Source organism: Semicossyphus pulcher, unplaced genomic scaffold (genome assembly GCF_022749685.1).
Source record: "Semicossyphus pulcher isolate SPU_LCO1_2020_fin unplaced genomic scaffold, fSemPul1.0.p SCAF_6, whole genome shotgun sequence".
Classification (NCBI taxonomy): Eukaryota; Metazoa; Chordata; class Actinopteri; order Labriformes; family Labridae; genus Semicossyphus; species Semicossyphus pulcher.
In genome coordinates, this window is record NW_027211737.1 from 17,346,071 (window position 1) to 17,360,841 (window position 14,771).

Consider the following 14,771-nt stretch of genomic DNA (forward strand, 5'->3'; position numbering starts at 1 on the left):
TGTGATGGATTGAGCTGGAAATATTTTATTAAATAAATACTGTGAAGCTTTCAAACAAGAGAGGGTGTATTTAACTTAAAGAAATACTGAGTGTACTCAAAAAAAATCAGCATTGTTGAAAATAAGCCTTTATTGATAGTACCAAAGTTGAACTTATTATTTCGATTGCTTTTCATATATGATCATCACTTCAGTTCACGGTAAGATATTTAAACAAATTCAAATTTCCAGGAGTTTTTTAGGATTTTCTTGGTTAACCCCAAATTATCTTTAGTGTTATTCTTACACCATAATTACAACTTCATCAATTAATGGAATGGGAAATCAATTGCAATGAAATTTGCTGAGTGAATCCATTCTTCTGAGAGCCTCACTTAATGTAAACAGTCAATTGTGTGAACATGTAGGATTATAGCAAAATAGTGTAAGGTAGCAATGAGTAAACTAGAGCTCACATTCAGCAAACTTAGCATTTCTTTTTTTTTTAACACAAGTACTTTGGAAAATTAAACAGAGAGAAATGTCTGCAGTATGTACAAAGTCAGTGTGAAACCACCCAGGGCTGATGCAAGTGAAGGAAGGGCTTTGATTGATGAAAGTCTGGACAATGTCCCAGCAATCATCGATGGATGGGAACAATGTTGCATCTGAAAAAGGGGACAGGCTTATAACTGATGTGCACCACTTTATACCTGATAATACCAACAGACAGCTATTCAATTCACAAATGCATCTTAAGGTGGATGTACGAAAAATATTTTACCAATATCACTGCCTTTTGTGAAAGTGAAACTCATGTACTAGTGAAGACATATTTGCACCGCTCACTAGATGCATTTCAGCAGCTTTGCTTGCACAGTTTTGCCTGTAACTATCAGCTACTCTACTAAACTCTCATTTGTTGAATGTGTCTCAATCCAAATACATGATTCTGATTGTCTCTGTTGCACTTACCCCAGCAGACCTCTGCCTGACCATCGCTGTGGGGTCAGGCTCATCTGAGCTTTCTGGCCATCCCGGATGACACTTACACGCAATGGTTTCTGTAAAAGGACATGACAGGACTAAATATCGCATATGTTGAGCAACACATAATTTTCTGAAGTCAGTCTTCTGGAATTCAACATGAACACCAGAAGACTGATTCAAACCAACATCTCTCTCTATCTAGTAAAGCGTTTATATACTTTTGGTGTTTAGACCTCAAACTGAATCACAAAACAATGCAATAACCACAACGCATATGATAAACAACCTTTTTGTTTTATTGCTGTACAAAAAAAGAAAGGCAGCAGAAGTTTGGATCAGTATCTTACCCCTTCACTGTGTTGCACCACAGAAGCAATGTTTTGTAGGTTCTGGAAGTTCCCTGTGTTCACAGACCCAAACTCAATGACCTCATCACCAACTCTGAGCCCCTTTGAGAGTAAAAAAAACAGTTACTATAGGAACAAAAACAGCAATTTTTTGTGTCTTAAATTCAATGAATTGTGATGTTTTATCTCAACGGAAGCCAGATAAAAAAAGTAAACTACACAACTCACAGCACCACAGGCAGGTGAGCCTTGTGTCACAGCATCCACACGTGCAAAGGGTGGAGGAAGGGTGACTTGTTGCTCCATCGCTTCCCCTTGGGCTTCTGCCTCATCCTGTTCCCGCTTGGCTTTCTCTCGAGCGTGCAGCTTGTGCAGAGCTTCTTCTATTTCTGCCATGATGGCCTTGTGATCATTCTGCAGGCCTAAATGACATTATTGAAGAGAACTTCTTAAAACGCTTCCTTATAAACAGAGAAATGTATTGGTAAGAAATGTATTGATATAGAACTGCAATGAGTACTTAATTCCCAAATCAAATATTTGAGTCAACTTGGTGTAACTTAATGTATTTGGGAATTTTTATTTTGCACAGTTATATTATTTTTTAGATATTCAAAAGAATAATCAAGAAAAAAAGCAGCTATAGTAATAACATCAGCTAGTAACAAGTAGCTTACAGCTTGTGAGAAAACATAACCTGCTACCATAGAAAACACTAGAAACAACAAACACGCAGCTGCTTACATGAAATACTGTGTCTTGCTGTCCTGATCTGATATAAATTAACATCTGCTCGAGGGTATCCCTCTTCGTCAACCAGGGGACCTTCAACTCCGACACCTTGCTGTCAACATATCGTCAGGAAGAAATACATGTTTAGTTTTTAACTACATTCATAAATTATGCCCGTGGGTTCAATGTATATCTAACTGATCTGCTAGACAAACTTACGTCCTCCAAAACATCGTAATAAGCTTTTATCTGCTCTTCGATTTCATCTTTCTTCTTAACGAGGTTTTGAACATCCTCCATAGTTATTTCAGACTTTCCAGAACTGGTTTCCTCTGTCATCTTCATGGCTGCTCGCTGCCTGTGAAAGCAAAACACTGCTGAATTCAGCGTATTTCCTGTATGACGCCGAATTCTGTGACGTCGCTTTCTTCTTCTCTGAATAGGTTTACGGCACTGTGGGTGCGTCACTGCCCCCAACTGGACGATGAAAAAACGCACTAATATTCAACAAACTGCTAATATGAATTTCTTTGTTTATTTTTCACATTCACAGTAAATGGCATAAAACACATGAAATAGGAACGCACTACATCTTTAGCAATGAGAGCATGTTCAGTATAACAGTCTTATGCTTGAGTTTACGTTATAGTATATCAATGAATGTTTTTATGTGACTGACCATACCTGTCTTTTCCACTGTACCCACACCAACATTAAACAGAAAAAAAAACGTAACACAACCTATTTTCGAATAATCAAAGGGAAGCAACCCTGTTAAATGAGAAAATACTAAAACTGTTTCATTAATCATATGAAAACCAGCTAAACAAGAGATTCAACTATCTACATACCCAGTATATTAGTAGTCTGCTCATAAAAGCACAAAAGGAAAACATAAAAAATCTATATATTAAATCATATAAGTCGACTCAATATAATTATTGATAATTATATAACCTTCTTTCCTTTTGTTTTACAAGTTGTTTTGCACCGGGTATTTCTTTGTACGGACAATGAAGGCAGCTTATTGAACAGTTACAGAATAGTGGAAAAACAACATTTACAGTTAGTAAATACGCTAACTTATTGGGCTCTATAACTCTCATCCAAGATGTATATTAATACATTTCACAGCAGTCAACAAATAGGCACACTGGTGTAGTCTATTAGAAAAAAGTGAATATCAAATAGGCCCTCCTTAAGTGTTAGGTCCTTCGCCCGAAGTGCTGAGTACCCTGAGTGCTTTAATATTAATTCTGGTCACAAATGTTACCATAACGTGGAATGTATTCTAATGGCCCTCACCTTGACACTGGAGTGCAAATCATGTTTTAAAACAGTCATTACAAAACTTCTGTGTGCTTTGTGATAATGCCTCCTTCAAGAAGTTTTCCTTCATGCTTCTGTGGTTAGAACTTGTGCAAATGTGGCTTTGGAATATAAACCTTGTTTTGTATGCTTCAATAGTTAGTGCTGATGATTAAAAAGAGTCAAGTACCAGATAAGGTGTTTTTGTTAACATAACTAACAGTCTGTATCTTTTGGACCTGTGTGTTGATCCTTAAGCACCAGCATCGACTCCTCCTTGTTATCTCCTTGCAGCGATGCATCATGGGATGAAGACAATGAAATCTGTGAGAGCTCAGTCTGAGCCGCTATCTCCTTCTGTACCAGAGCAAACTGGGCTGTGGCCTCATCCAGTTGTGAATTAACTGCTTGGACCCACTCTTGGAGCTGCATGTTGAGAGCATCCATCCCTTGGTCCAGCTTCTCCTGTCTGCCTTGGAGCTCTTCTAACAAGTGTTGCGTGTCACTGGTGATCTGCAGCCGCTTGTTTCTAACAGCTGGAGCACGCTGACGCATCATGTAGCCATCAAACTCTTCTGGACTAAGGTTGAGTGCTGGTCCATCCAGCTTGTCAATGAAGGCCACTGCACAAGACTAAAATAGGGAGAACAAGGGCAATTCCTTAAGGATCAACAGACCTTGTTCTGTGGTGAATGCTGGATGAGTAACTATGCAAAAATCTTACCAAATTTGTGAAGTAGTAGCCGCTCTCTCCCGCCATCAGACTGTGAGGGAGACCGAAACGGATTACATACTGCATGTTCGAGTGCAAGCGAGGTGGATTGGCCTTCAGCACCACATAAATCAGGCCTGACAGGAAGTCGTCAGCATTAGCAGGCTCACTGTTTGAGGTGGAGAGTGCTTCAAAGACATGTTGACTGCATTTGGACACACATGCAAGTTTGTCCTGAGGTGCTCTTTTGGCATCCATTTCTATGATAGCTGTTTAAAAAAAAAAAAAAAGCAGGACAACATGTAAAAGACAAGCATGGCAGATATTTGAATGATGTTTACAGCAAATGGGAAAAACTTCTTTGTCTTATGAGCTTAAAGGGGTAGTTCAACCTTTTGGGAAATACACACTTAATGGTAGAGAGTTAGATGAAAAGATCAATACCACTCTAATGCCACTCTTATGTCTGTCATTTGAATATAGGGCTACAGGTAGAAGCCAGTTAGCTTAGCTTAGTGTAAAAACAGGAAACAGCTAGCCTGGCTCTGTCCAAGGAAAACAGATTTGCCTACCAACACTTCTTAAGCTCACTTATTAACATCATTACAACAACAGAAAAACAAGTAAAACAACAATGCAAAGGTTAAGGGTGGGCTACCCAGCCTTTCATTTAACTGTAGTGTGGAAGTAATATACATTTTCTCATCTACCTCTCCCCCAGAAAATAAATAAGCACATTTCACAAAACATTTGTTTCCTTCATAACTTCAGCTGTGAGTCACCTGTTATAGCAGGCAGGAAGGGGTCGCCTGTGACTGCAGTCTGGTTATCAGGAAAAGGCACACTCAGCATCTGTGGAGTTACCCAGTTTAAAGACCTGCAAAGCAAAGACAGCAGTGTCAAGCAGGGTGTCAGGTAGAGGTTTTCATAACATACAAAACATGTGACTTGCATATAAAGATTACCGTATCCTCCTCTGGAGAAGCAGGTCCTTTTGTTCATCATCACAGCTGTCATGGCAGAACACCCATTTGTGCAACCGCGTCATTATTAGCTTCTCTACATGCTCCATAATCTGAGTGACCTGGGCCTCAGGAAAACCTGAAAATTAAAAGAAAACTCAGTTCTTTAATATTGTCACGTTTTCTGAATATGCAACCCAAGAAGTGTTTAAGTAATTTCCACTCACCGCTAAAATGTTCTGCAAAGGACTGGTAGAAATCTTGCACAAGATCTGACTGCTTCTGGACCTGAAGATGCTGTAAAGATACAGAGAGACGCCGATCAGAACAGCCCTGACAAATCAAGGAGAAGACTAATGTTAATCTTGTAAACAGATAAGTACATGGTACGCCTCCATTGTGTTGAGGAAAGCTGTACATCTGGACTGCAAGCGCTGAGAGGAAGGGCTCCGAAGTATCTTTAGGAAACCGGTGAAGTCCCCGGGCTCAAGTCTCTGGAAGGCTTTTAACACATTCATATAGCTTTCAGAAGACTCTGTAGAGACAAAATGTAGTACGTTTCATTTTCATATCTGAAAAATTAAGAATCTGAAAGGTTACATTGTCTGTGGTTTAGTTCCTGGCAGCAGGTCTTGCAGGTTCTTTTGGGTTGGTTGTGATCCTAAAGGGATAAGGGCACTACACTTCCCCTATATATGCACATGGAAGCCTTTCCGTGTATTAGACAATATAGGAAGTGGTCTGGTATTTGGTAGTTTCTTTTGGTCATTACATGAATGTAATTAGAAATTATTTCATGAAGAGGAGTCTGGTGATTTCTATTAAAGTGTGTGTACAATCTCACAAAGCAGAATTGCTAAATTAGCCCGTTTAATGCACAGTGAAAAAAATAGCTCCATTGTTGTCTCATTCTTTTGCTGAAACTGCCCCAAGGACAGTCTGTATGAAGCAGTTTGATGAAAACTATCAACTACTGTACTAATACAGTAGCTAATACATAAGTTTATGGTGTTGCAGTTCAGGCCAGAAATTGATGGTGCTTTTCTATGTTGCGTTTGTTTTTCCTTGTGGTTACAAGGTCTCTTAGTTGTTGTAGTGTTTAAATAAGACTTTTCATATCTTTCTTGTTCTTGTTATTTTGCGTTGCTTTTGCTCAACAACTCTTTACTCTTGACCCTTAGGAAACACAGATGGTGTCTGAACAAATATGGTGAAGCAGCTGATACAGGGATTTCTACCATAAGGCAACAAAACCTAAAGGATTGCAGATACTTTTGGAAAGAATGGAGCTAAGAACACTGAACCGAACTACCTTGACGTTTTGGAGGTGATGGACTGCCCCAGAAGAGTCTCCTCATTGTATTAATTCGACGTCCTTTCTCTGTGCTTTTCTTCTCCTCAAATTTGGAGAAGGTGAGAGGAGTTCCATCATTGCTTGGCCTGAAAAGAATGACATCATCAGTCAGCCGAACATTAATCCAGTTTAAACTAATACCACACTAGTTTCCAAAAGCTGACAGTTAGGGGAATATACAGTATAAGATGATAGTTATATCAACAAACATCTAGACTGATGAGTCAATTATTATTTACTTAATATACGTGTAAGCAATCATTGTATTGTCAATGTTGTTTCTCTTACATATCTAGTTGGTATACCAAACCTCATTAGTTTGTATGGTTCATATTCATAACAATGTCCTCCATAGTCTATTCAGGTAAAAATGAACGGGGAAATTATACATTTTCTATCATGTTTTGCTAACACCAGCCTGTTGATATCATGTTAGCGTCACTACAGCCGGCTATAGTGTAATGATCTTAATGCTCCTTATATGCAGCATGGTTACCTTGTGTCTTGTCTCTGGGCTCCAGCTGGACGTGCTCTCTCTCTCCAGCACTTGGAGCAGAAGCCTTGCCATGCAGGGTTTCCATAATACCCACAATCATTCTTGCAGAGCAGCTCCTGCTGTGAGACTCTGATTCCTCTTTGCTTATCTGTCCACATTGTAAGGATCTCTCAGGTACTTCTCCCACCTATTGGACACAACAAAAATGTGTTGAACAAAAAAATACTTCGTAGTTCCTAATCCTTCATTCCTTCCTTATGATTCTTGCCAATAAGGGAATAAAATAGGGGATAATATTTTTTAGTTGAGTAACTTAAAAAAATAAATCTCCACTCACATTTTAAAGAAAAAAGACTGCTACTTTAACTGGAGCAGAAATATAAAAAACTGTATAATGTTATGTAATGTACAGATTAGTTGGCATTCAGTTTTTTCTTTCATATTCTGGATTTACTCTTTTATAAGACTGTTTAGGGTATTTAGAAACCATTTCACAACTAATAATACAAGCAAATCGCCTCATAGAAGCTGAGCTAACAGTCTACTGTTCACTCCTATATTAAATTCCCAATTGAAATAACAATGAAAGTGCTTGAATGTGAGTGTTGGCTAACGCTGTGAGCTGACAGCAGTGAACCCCGCAGTGGCTGACAGTCAGCTGAGGGGATTATAAGAACCACCGGCTAACGTTAGCTAACGTCTGCTAGCTAAAACTGAGAACTATTTATAGTTAACACAAATCGATAAACGGTAAAACGTGCCTCGTAGCTTCGTGTAATTAAAAAAATAATTACAAAAAGATAAGAATTTCAATCATTAATATGCCTCCTCACCTGTCAGCTGGTGAAATCATAAGTTAACTTCGCGATGAGCTCTTCCTCATCGGAGTGTTTTTTCTCCTTCTGGTGTTTAAAAATAACACAATCTGATCATTACATGTATACCGACAACGATTAACCTTCAGACCTCGGTCAATGTGATGTTGTTTTAAACGAACAAAACGGAAAAGCAGCGAAATGCACAAAATAAAAAGTTGATCCAACGAAAGACAGGACGGAAATCAGCTGCTTCAAAAACCTGTGCAACCGGAAAAGCGTCATGGAGACAGCCTTGTGGTAACGTTGGGAGAGCGACACCGTATCGACCTTTCAAAGCAAAGGCATCTCCGCAAGATTACCGACCCTGACATAGAGGCCCAGGAGGGTTTCCAGGACTGACTCCCATTCCTCAGTTGTTAATCTCGCTTGTAAAAAAACAAAACAAAAAGAAACCTGAACTTAAACGATGCATGATTATTTATGGTATCAATTAATTCATGAAATATATATTTTTGCAAAGTGAGTACAGCAGCTATGATCGTGCTTTTAATTTGAAATATCTGACCGGAAAATTTTTAATTTCTTTGGTTTAAAGCGCTCGTCTCACCCATTCGTTCAACGGTAACTATGCAACGAGACGCTGTAAAAACGTTGGAGGTCGTTTTTTCTGGCTAGCTTTGCCTCACAAAAACTTATTCGCTTCAGATACATATCGCCCTCATTTCGAGAGAATAAGGACAAAAAGCTCTATAAAGTTGTAAGATGAGTATGTATGTATGTATGAGAGATTAATCGTCAAAAACGAGTGTGAGGTTAGACATCATGTCTGTTGCTGAAGCTAAGAACGTGCGCAGGAAGAGTGTAGAAATGAGAGAGGATACTGAGGCGGAGATATTTCAGATGACTGGACAGTCCCACGTCTACAATGCAACCAGAGACACACTTTTTCAAAAAAAGATAACTCAAACTGGAACACATGCATTGGTACGTATGTCCTGTCAGTTGTGTATGTTTGTGCAAACTCACTACTATTTGCATATTGCATTTTCAGAAAAAAAGTTATCAAATAAAAAAAACTATTTCTTAGTTTAAAAGGTTATCTGAAAACTTTTAGTGGTTCATCATAATAATAGTGCTTGTATTCTCTTCATTCAGTCACTAGAATGGGTATTTGGGAGGAATTCTGCTCTTCCTGCATTATGTCTGCAAGACCACAATCAGCTGGTGGTCCTCTATGCTGGAGCTAATGTTGGGGTCATTTACAATCACACCTCAAACTCTCAGCACGTACTTCAGGTAAAAATCTGAGTTTCATGACTTCCTCAGGATAATATAACAAAAGAAGATGGAAAAGTGTCCCTCAGATTACATCAGTCGTATTAGAAAGCTATAGATATCTTGATTGAAGAAATATGTAGGTAGCAGTGCTGATTTTGATTGCCAATTTTATAACCATATCTTCTCAGGGTCACTGCCACCCAATCTCATGCATGAGTGTGAGTGAAGACAGACGCTGGGTTGCAACAGCTGACATTGGCCTGAAAAGCACAGTAATGATTTGGGACACCTACTCTGGGTAGCTCTATAGATCCTACATGTATTACTGCATTCTTACAAAAAAGTACCCTCTGCCTTTAATAGTAACCACATGTATGATGAATATTCCAGCATTCCTGTGCAGACAATGTTCGATTGCCACCCTAGGAGAGGTGTCGTTGCAATGGCATTTTCAATTGACACAAAACTTCTGGTAACTCTCGGGGCTGAGGAAGATCAAGTAAGTATGATACATTGTGCATTTGCTATCTGGGAAGAAAGTAGAATCTAATTGATTATCTGTATTTTTTCCAAGTCTCGCCCTTTGATCTTTGCTGATGATGAGGGCAAACATACTTGAATTTTGAAGTAGTGATACTTCCTCTCTCAGATGAGGTCAGGGTGTGACACCAGCAAACACAAATCAATTGACCCTGTCAAAATCTTTTCCCAGCGTGTGTGTATTTGGGATTGGACAAATGAAACAGACAAGCCTTTGTGGTTCACTCAACTCAACCCTGAACATGGTTTTCAAGTATGTAACTTGTCTTTTATCTGCATTGAAATGTCATCTAACTTTGTGGATGTGGCGTTCAGCAGATCAAGTGCTCAACTGTTGGATTGTTTTCAGGATTACATCATTTTTAATCCGAATGACAGCAGTCAGCTGGTCAGCAGCAGTGAAAGCCAGGTGTTATTTTACAGCACAGTAAGTTCTTTTGTTCTTTTTCACGAAATTCTTAAAACAACCTTTATGTGTGTGTTTGCTGCAATAATCAGCTGGTCCTTTTCAGGCCCAGGGAAGTCTGCATTACTATGTCCTGAAGCCTAACCAGGTAAAGATAATCATAAACACTTGATGGTGAGAGATGTTTTTGTCAGTGAATTATATTTAACAGTGCTTTTACTGTTCACCTCTGCAGTTTAATGATGAAGCCACCAGTGCTTCTGATGCTGCTCTACTCGCTCAGCCTTCTCCCGTCCCCCTTCAAACAGACAGCATGAGTGGTCAGTCGGTGTTTCACTGGAGAGAGCCTCAGGTCGTAACAGCGGCAGCAGGAGGCAGCATTGTGGTGTGGGATGTGATGGAAGACTTAGCTGCAGAGCAGGGCCTCCCCTGGGACAGAATCAGGCTCATTCAGCTCCAGAAACATCCCATCACTACTTTCACTGTGACTGACAGGTAGCCAAAGGCAGAGATATTCATCACTTATGTTTTATCAAAAAAAAATCCAAATATTTATTGGTTTAAAAAAAATCTTTCTTTGTGTTGTGTTTGACTGCACAGCTGTTTCGTAACTGGTGACACCCAAGGCGTTATCCATTTTTATGATGAAAAGTTCACACTCCTCACTTGGTACACTGGATTAAACCTGGGCGGCATTGCTTCAATTTCCTTTTCCAAAGAATGTACCGAGGGATACTTGGAGGGCTGCACTCTGGACCCAAAACCGTTTATCTTCAGGTAGAAGAAGAAATCTTTTAAATCTTCAGTATAAACTGTTCTGGTATTTAGCCAAGCTGTCGTCCTCTCCTGCAGGAACTTTGTTGTGTCCACACTCAGTTCAAAGGTTGCACATATTAATGCACAGAATGGCATCCATCAACTCGTTCTGCACAAGGATTGTGAGCCTGTTCATGCAGTGGCCTGCCACCCCAAGCAGCCTGCTGTGGCCATGGGCAATCACAAGGGTATTTTGAAAGTGTGGGACTATAACAGCAAAATGATCATGTGCAGCAGGGTCTTCGAGACAGAGGAGCAGATACAATGTCTCACTTTTGATCCTCAAGGTGAGCCAGTATGCTGTCAGTCAGTGCTACAGACATATGTTATTGCATATATCCAGTGTTACCCAAACTGATGCATTAATCTGCTGCATGTCATTAGATTATGCTTTGAATAGACCCACTAATTTGTCTCTGAACAGGATCATATCTGGGAGTTGGCTTTGGCAGTGGAGCTGTTCACATACTGAATCCCAGCACTTTACAAAGTGATGCAGATGACTGTTTCCATTACAGTAAAGCCGCCATCCATCACATTACTTTCTCCACAGACTCCAAGTATCTTGCTACTGCAGTAAGAAAGACATTATTTTCAAGTTATTTCTAAACTTCTGTGTAAATCTGTGGTTCTGGACTGGAATTTGTGATATTATGTTGTTCAATTGTTAAAGCTGGGATTGTGAAAATAAATAGGTTTGTGGCTGTAATAATGGATGGCTATTCAATACTTACTTTGACAGTTATAGCTTCAAGTGTGACATGTCTTATTTCCTTGTTCCCTGTTAGGATGCTGGAAAAGCAGTGACGGTGTTCCGGTTGCAGACTAATAAAGGCTCTTTGCCTCAATGGACATATTTGGGAAGATACCAGTCCCACTTCAAGCCCATCAGCGAGCTTCTTTTTGGGGTTCACCTGGACAGCACCCAACCCAGACTGCTTTCTCTGGGAATGGACCGCAGACTGGTTAGTGTGGTTGTAGGACTTGTTTGCCGTTTTGTGATGCTGTTTTTATGCTGACCTTTTTGAATGCTCACCTCTTTGTACATGTGTGGGACTGAATCCTAGGTGGAGTATGATCTGGAAAACAGTGACGTGAACAAGCTTCTCATCTTAAGCTCGGAGCGCATTGAGCAAAGCGCTGTGCCAATGTGCATGACTTGGTATCCTCCCCTCAGCGCAGAGCAATTTCTTCTTGTTGCCTCAGACCAGTACAAGATGAAGCTTTTTAACAGCACCACCAAGATGTGCAGGTCTATGAAATACTGTAACAATATATAGTTTTGGTTATTATATGACTGTTGTCATAGCAAATAATGGAATAAACTATTTCATGTGTTTTACAAAAACAGGAAGACTCTCCTGGGCCCAACATATGACTCTCCCATTAAGAAAGTAGCTGTCCTTCCCATGTCCAAAGAACCTGAGACAAACTCATATCACCTGGCTTTCATCGCAGAGGACAAGGTCAGTGCTGGAATCTTATTTTATTTAGTATTTAATCATATAAGCTGCTCTGTAAAATCAGAATGGGACTGTGTGTCTAAAATAATAATTTATTACCCTTAAAAAAGAAACAATAAGTTGGTTGTGTTTAGTCCTCTTTGAGTTGAGCGTAATTATTTTCATTACCAATATTTGAATATTATGATATGTTATATAATTATATTAAGATTAAGATACGTGTTCTATTTCCAGTTAGGTCTCCAGATTTTGCCTCTGGATGGAAACCCGTACAAGTCCAATGCACTGATCTGCCATCCGACAGGGGTGTCCACATTTACCTGCTCCTACGACGGCCGTTTTGTTTTCACTGCTGGAGGATCCGACTGCACTGTCCTGTCATGGGAGATAAACTTAAAGTAAGGTGCATTTGCACACAATTGAGAACTAGAGGAAATGCATGAGCTGGTGTTAATACTCTCTCTTGCTGTGTGTGTAGTGCATTAGAGGCAGCAGCTGCTTTGGGAGGAAAGGACCTGGTACCCTTTTATAATCTTTTAGAGGGAGGCAGAGATGGCAAGTTCTACAGGGTGAGAAAAGCATCTTACTATTTCCGAAGACTGCAGAGTGTTAAATAACCAGCCACAGATTATTTTAATAACTTAAAATAAGAAGCATGTGTCCTTTTACCTAATATGTTGTGTCATCATGTTGTGCATTGTGTTATTGTGCATAATGATTTACTCAGAATCAACTTTTTTGGTTTCTCAGGTGCTGTCATTCTGTAGGCCCTATATAAGTTTTTGTCATGTGGTTTTAATATAATCTTGGTATTTCGGTGGGTCAGTTGTTTTTGCAAATTTGATTTAGGTTTATTACCTCAGTTGTCACAGAAAAGTAAAACTATAAGGAACTGCAAAGGGTGGGTGATTATTTTGGGCAGTGGATGCTTTCGGTCAGCATTGCCCATATTCACACGTTCTTTTTTTGTATTTTAAAGGGCCACAAAAAAAAGATGTCTTTTTGTTGCTTGGAGATCCATTCCTGCTCCATCTACGACTTTCAGACAGCCATTTCTGATTTCATTTGGCTAAAGATCTTGGGTTTTCTGTCTTTAGGAGATGGAGGAGTTTTTCTATTTCTGCCAAATCCGTCATCAAGGTGTTGACTCAATGGAGAAGCGACAGGTGTCAACCAAAATCCCTCTTTCAGAGGTGCCATCTGTGATGCGGGCTTTGGCCTATTTCCCAACTGAGCAAGAGGTACAATGTGTATTAATTGCATTGCATTATAAAACATAATAAAAAAATACTTTTAAACATTCTTGTCTTGTATTTACAGTTTGCCTTTTTACTATTTTTTTTTTACCAGATAGAAGATATGCATAACGAGGTCAAGTTCAGTAAGTATGCAGAAACAGGAAAATACGTGACTGACATCGACCTGGAGGAGTTTATCAAGCTGTATGTGAACCACCGACCTGCCTTTGGCATCGCTAGCAATGAGCTTGTTCAAGCTTTTCATGTCCTTGCTGAAGGTGACACTAAAGGACGGCTCGCTCTGCAGAGGAATGAGCTGTTAGAAGCTATACAGGCTCGAGGTATGCAGCAGGGTACTCGCTCATGAAATGTTTATTTTAATTTCAATTACTGTCACATTTCTGATATAAATCTTGATCATTTTGATATTAACTTTGACAGGAGAACACATGACTGAGGAAGAGGTGGCAGATTGTTTCACCACACTTTTAGGCCTCAATGAGGAGGAAGAGGAGGAAGAAAGAAGTAGCGGAGGAGACAGTATAAACATGACATTTATAAATCTGACAGTAAAAAAAAAACCCAAACCATTATCAAGGTATACACATATAATCAGAAAAATATCATATATTTTTTTTGTATTTGTGTGTCTTCAGGTGGAGATCCGGAATATCCACTACAGTGTGCAATCCCAGACGAGATATCTCTGGAGACGTTTGCAGGTCACATCCTGGGCTTTCCACCCTCTTCAGGGTGGAGTGGCAGGTCTACACCTCCAAAGTGATGAAAGCAAAAAAACTTTCTTCGAGCTTCAGACTCTCTGCTCCTGTTGTAAAACAACCATAACACATCCTAACTTTTGATGTATTTTAATTAAAAATGTGATGAATAAATATGAATATTCGGTAGATCCACTTACCCAGCTTTGTGTCACGCTACATGAGGCTGCAACTTACAGTTTTCATCATTGATTAATATGCCAATTATTTAAGGATTAATTAATTAATTAATCATTAAGTCTATAAAGTGTCTAAAAATTAGAAAAGGCTCCTCATAATTACTTAAACCCCAAAGTGACATCATTATATTGCTTCTTGTGTCCCACCTACATACAAAAACCTAAGACTCTTGATAACAAAATTTTTACTTGAAAAAAAGCTATTATTAATCATTTATCATAGTTAATAATAACATCAACTAATTGTTTATTAATAACTGTTGCAGCTCTATGGTTACTTAAGAAAATCTATAGATGAAGAAAATAAACTAAGTTCTATTAATATTAAAGATACATGTTTTTTGTTATTATTCTTTCTTGCAGTGTTGATCTAT

The 14,771-nt window shown here is 39.1% G+C and overlaps 3 protein-coding genes across 3 annotated transcripts; 1 reads left to right on the plus strand and 2 right to left on the minus strand.

Annotated features, from left to right (window-relative positions):
• Positions 1-104: 104 nt before the first annotated feature.
• psmd9 (proteasome 26S subunit, non-ATPase 9) lies at positions 105-2,403 on the minus strand. Its single transcript, XM_069683398.1, has 6 exons — positions 2,268-2,403; positions 2,061-2,160; positions 1,545-1,738; positions 1,317-1,418; positions 955-1,043; positions 105-647 (listed from the first exon to the last, which is right to left on the minus strand). The coding sequence occupies exons 1-6, from the start codon at positions 2,391-2,393 to the stop codon at positions 620-622; spliced, it is 639 nt and encodes a 212-aa protein (XP_069539499.1). The 5' UTR covers positions 2,394-2,403; the 3' UTR covers positions 105-619.
• Positions 2,404-2,587: 184 nt separating this feature from the next.
• LOC138610474 (rab5 GDP/GTP exchange factor-like) lies at positions 2,588-7,952 on the minus strand. The gene is made up of 9 exons (XM_069683236.1): positions 7,714-7,952; positions 6,881-7,067; positions 6,343-6,470; positions 5,414-5,565; positions 5,258-5,327; positions 5,034-5,169; positions 4,851-4,945; positions 4,081-4,337; positions 2,588-3,989 (listed from the first exon to the last, which is right to left on the minus strand). Exons 2-9 carry the CDS (start codon positions 7,036-7,038, stop codon positions 3,573-3,575), a joined length of 1,413 nt encoding a protein of 470 aa, XP_069539337.1. The 5' UTR covers positions 7,039-7,067; positions 7,714-7,952; the 3' UTR covers positions 2,588-3,572.
• A 568-nt stretch (positions 7,953-8,520) lies between these two features.
• Positions 8,521-14,564, plus strand: cfap251 (cilia and flagella associated protein 251). Its single transcript, XM_069682432.1, has 20 exons — positions 8,521-8,682; positions 8,854-8,994; positions 9,165-9,274; positions 9,367-9,475; positions 9,689-9,769; positions 9,866-9,943; positions 10,029-10,070; positions 10,158-10,417; positions 10,523-10,699; positions 10,775-11,025; positions 11,163-11,314; positions 11,527-11,703; positions 11,806-11,990; positions 12,090-12,204; positions 12,436-12,599; positions 12,680-12,770; positions 13,299-13,442; positions 13,552-13,780; positions 13,881-13,979; positions 14,102-14,564. Exons 1-20 carry the CDS (start codon positions 8,521-8,523, stop codon positions 14,221-14,223), a joined length of 2,889 nt encoding a protein of 962 aa, XP_069538533.1. The 3' UTR covers positions 14,224-14,564.
• The last annotated feature ends 207 nt before the right edge of the window (positions 14,565-14,771 follow it).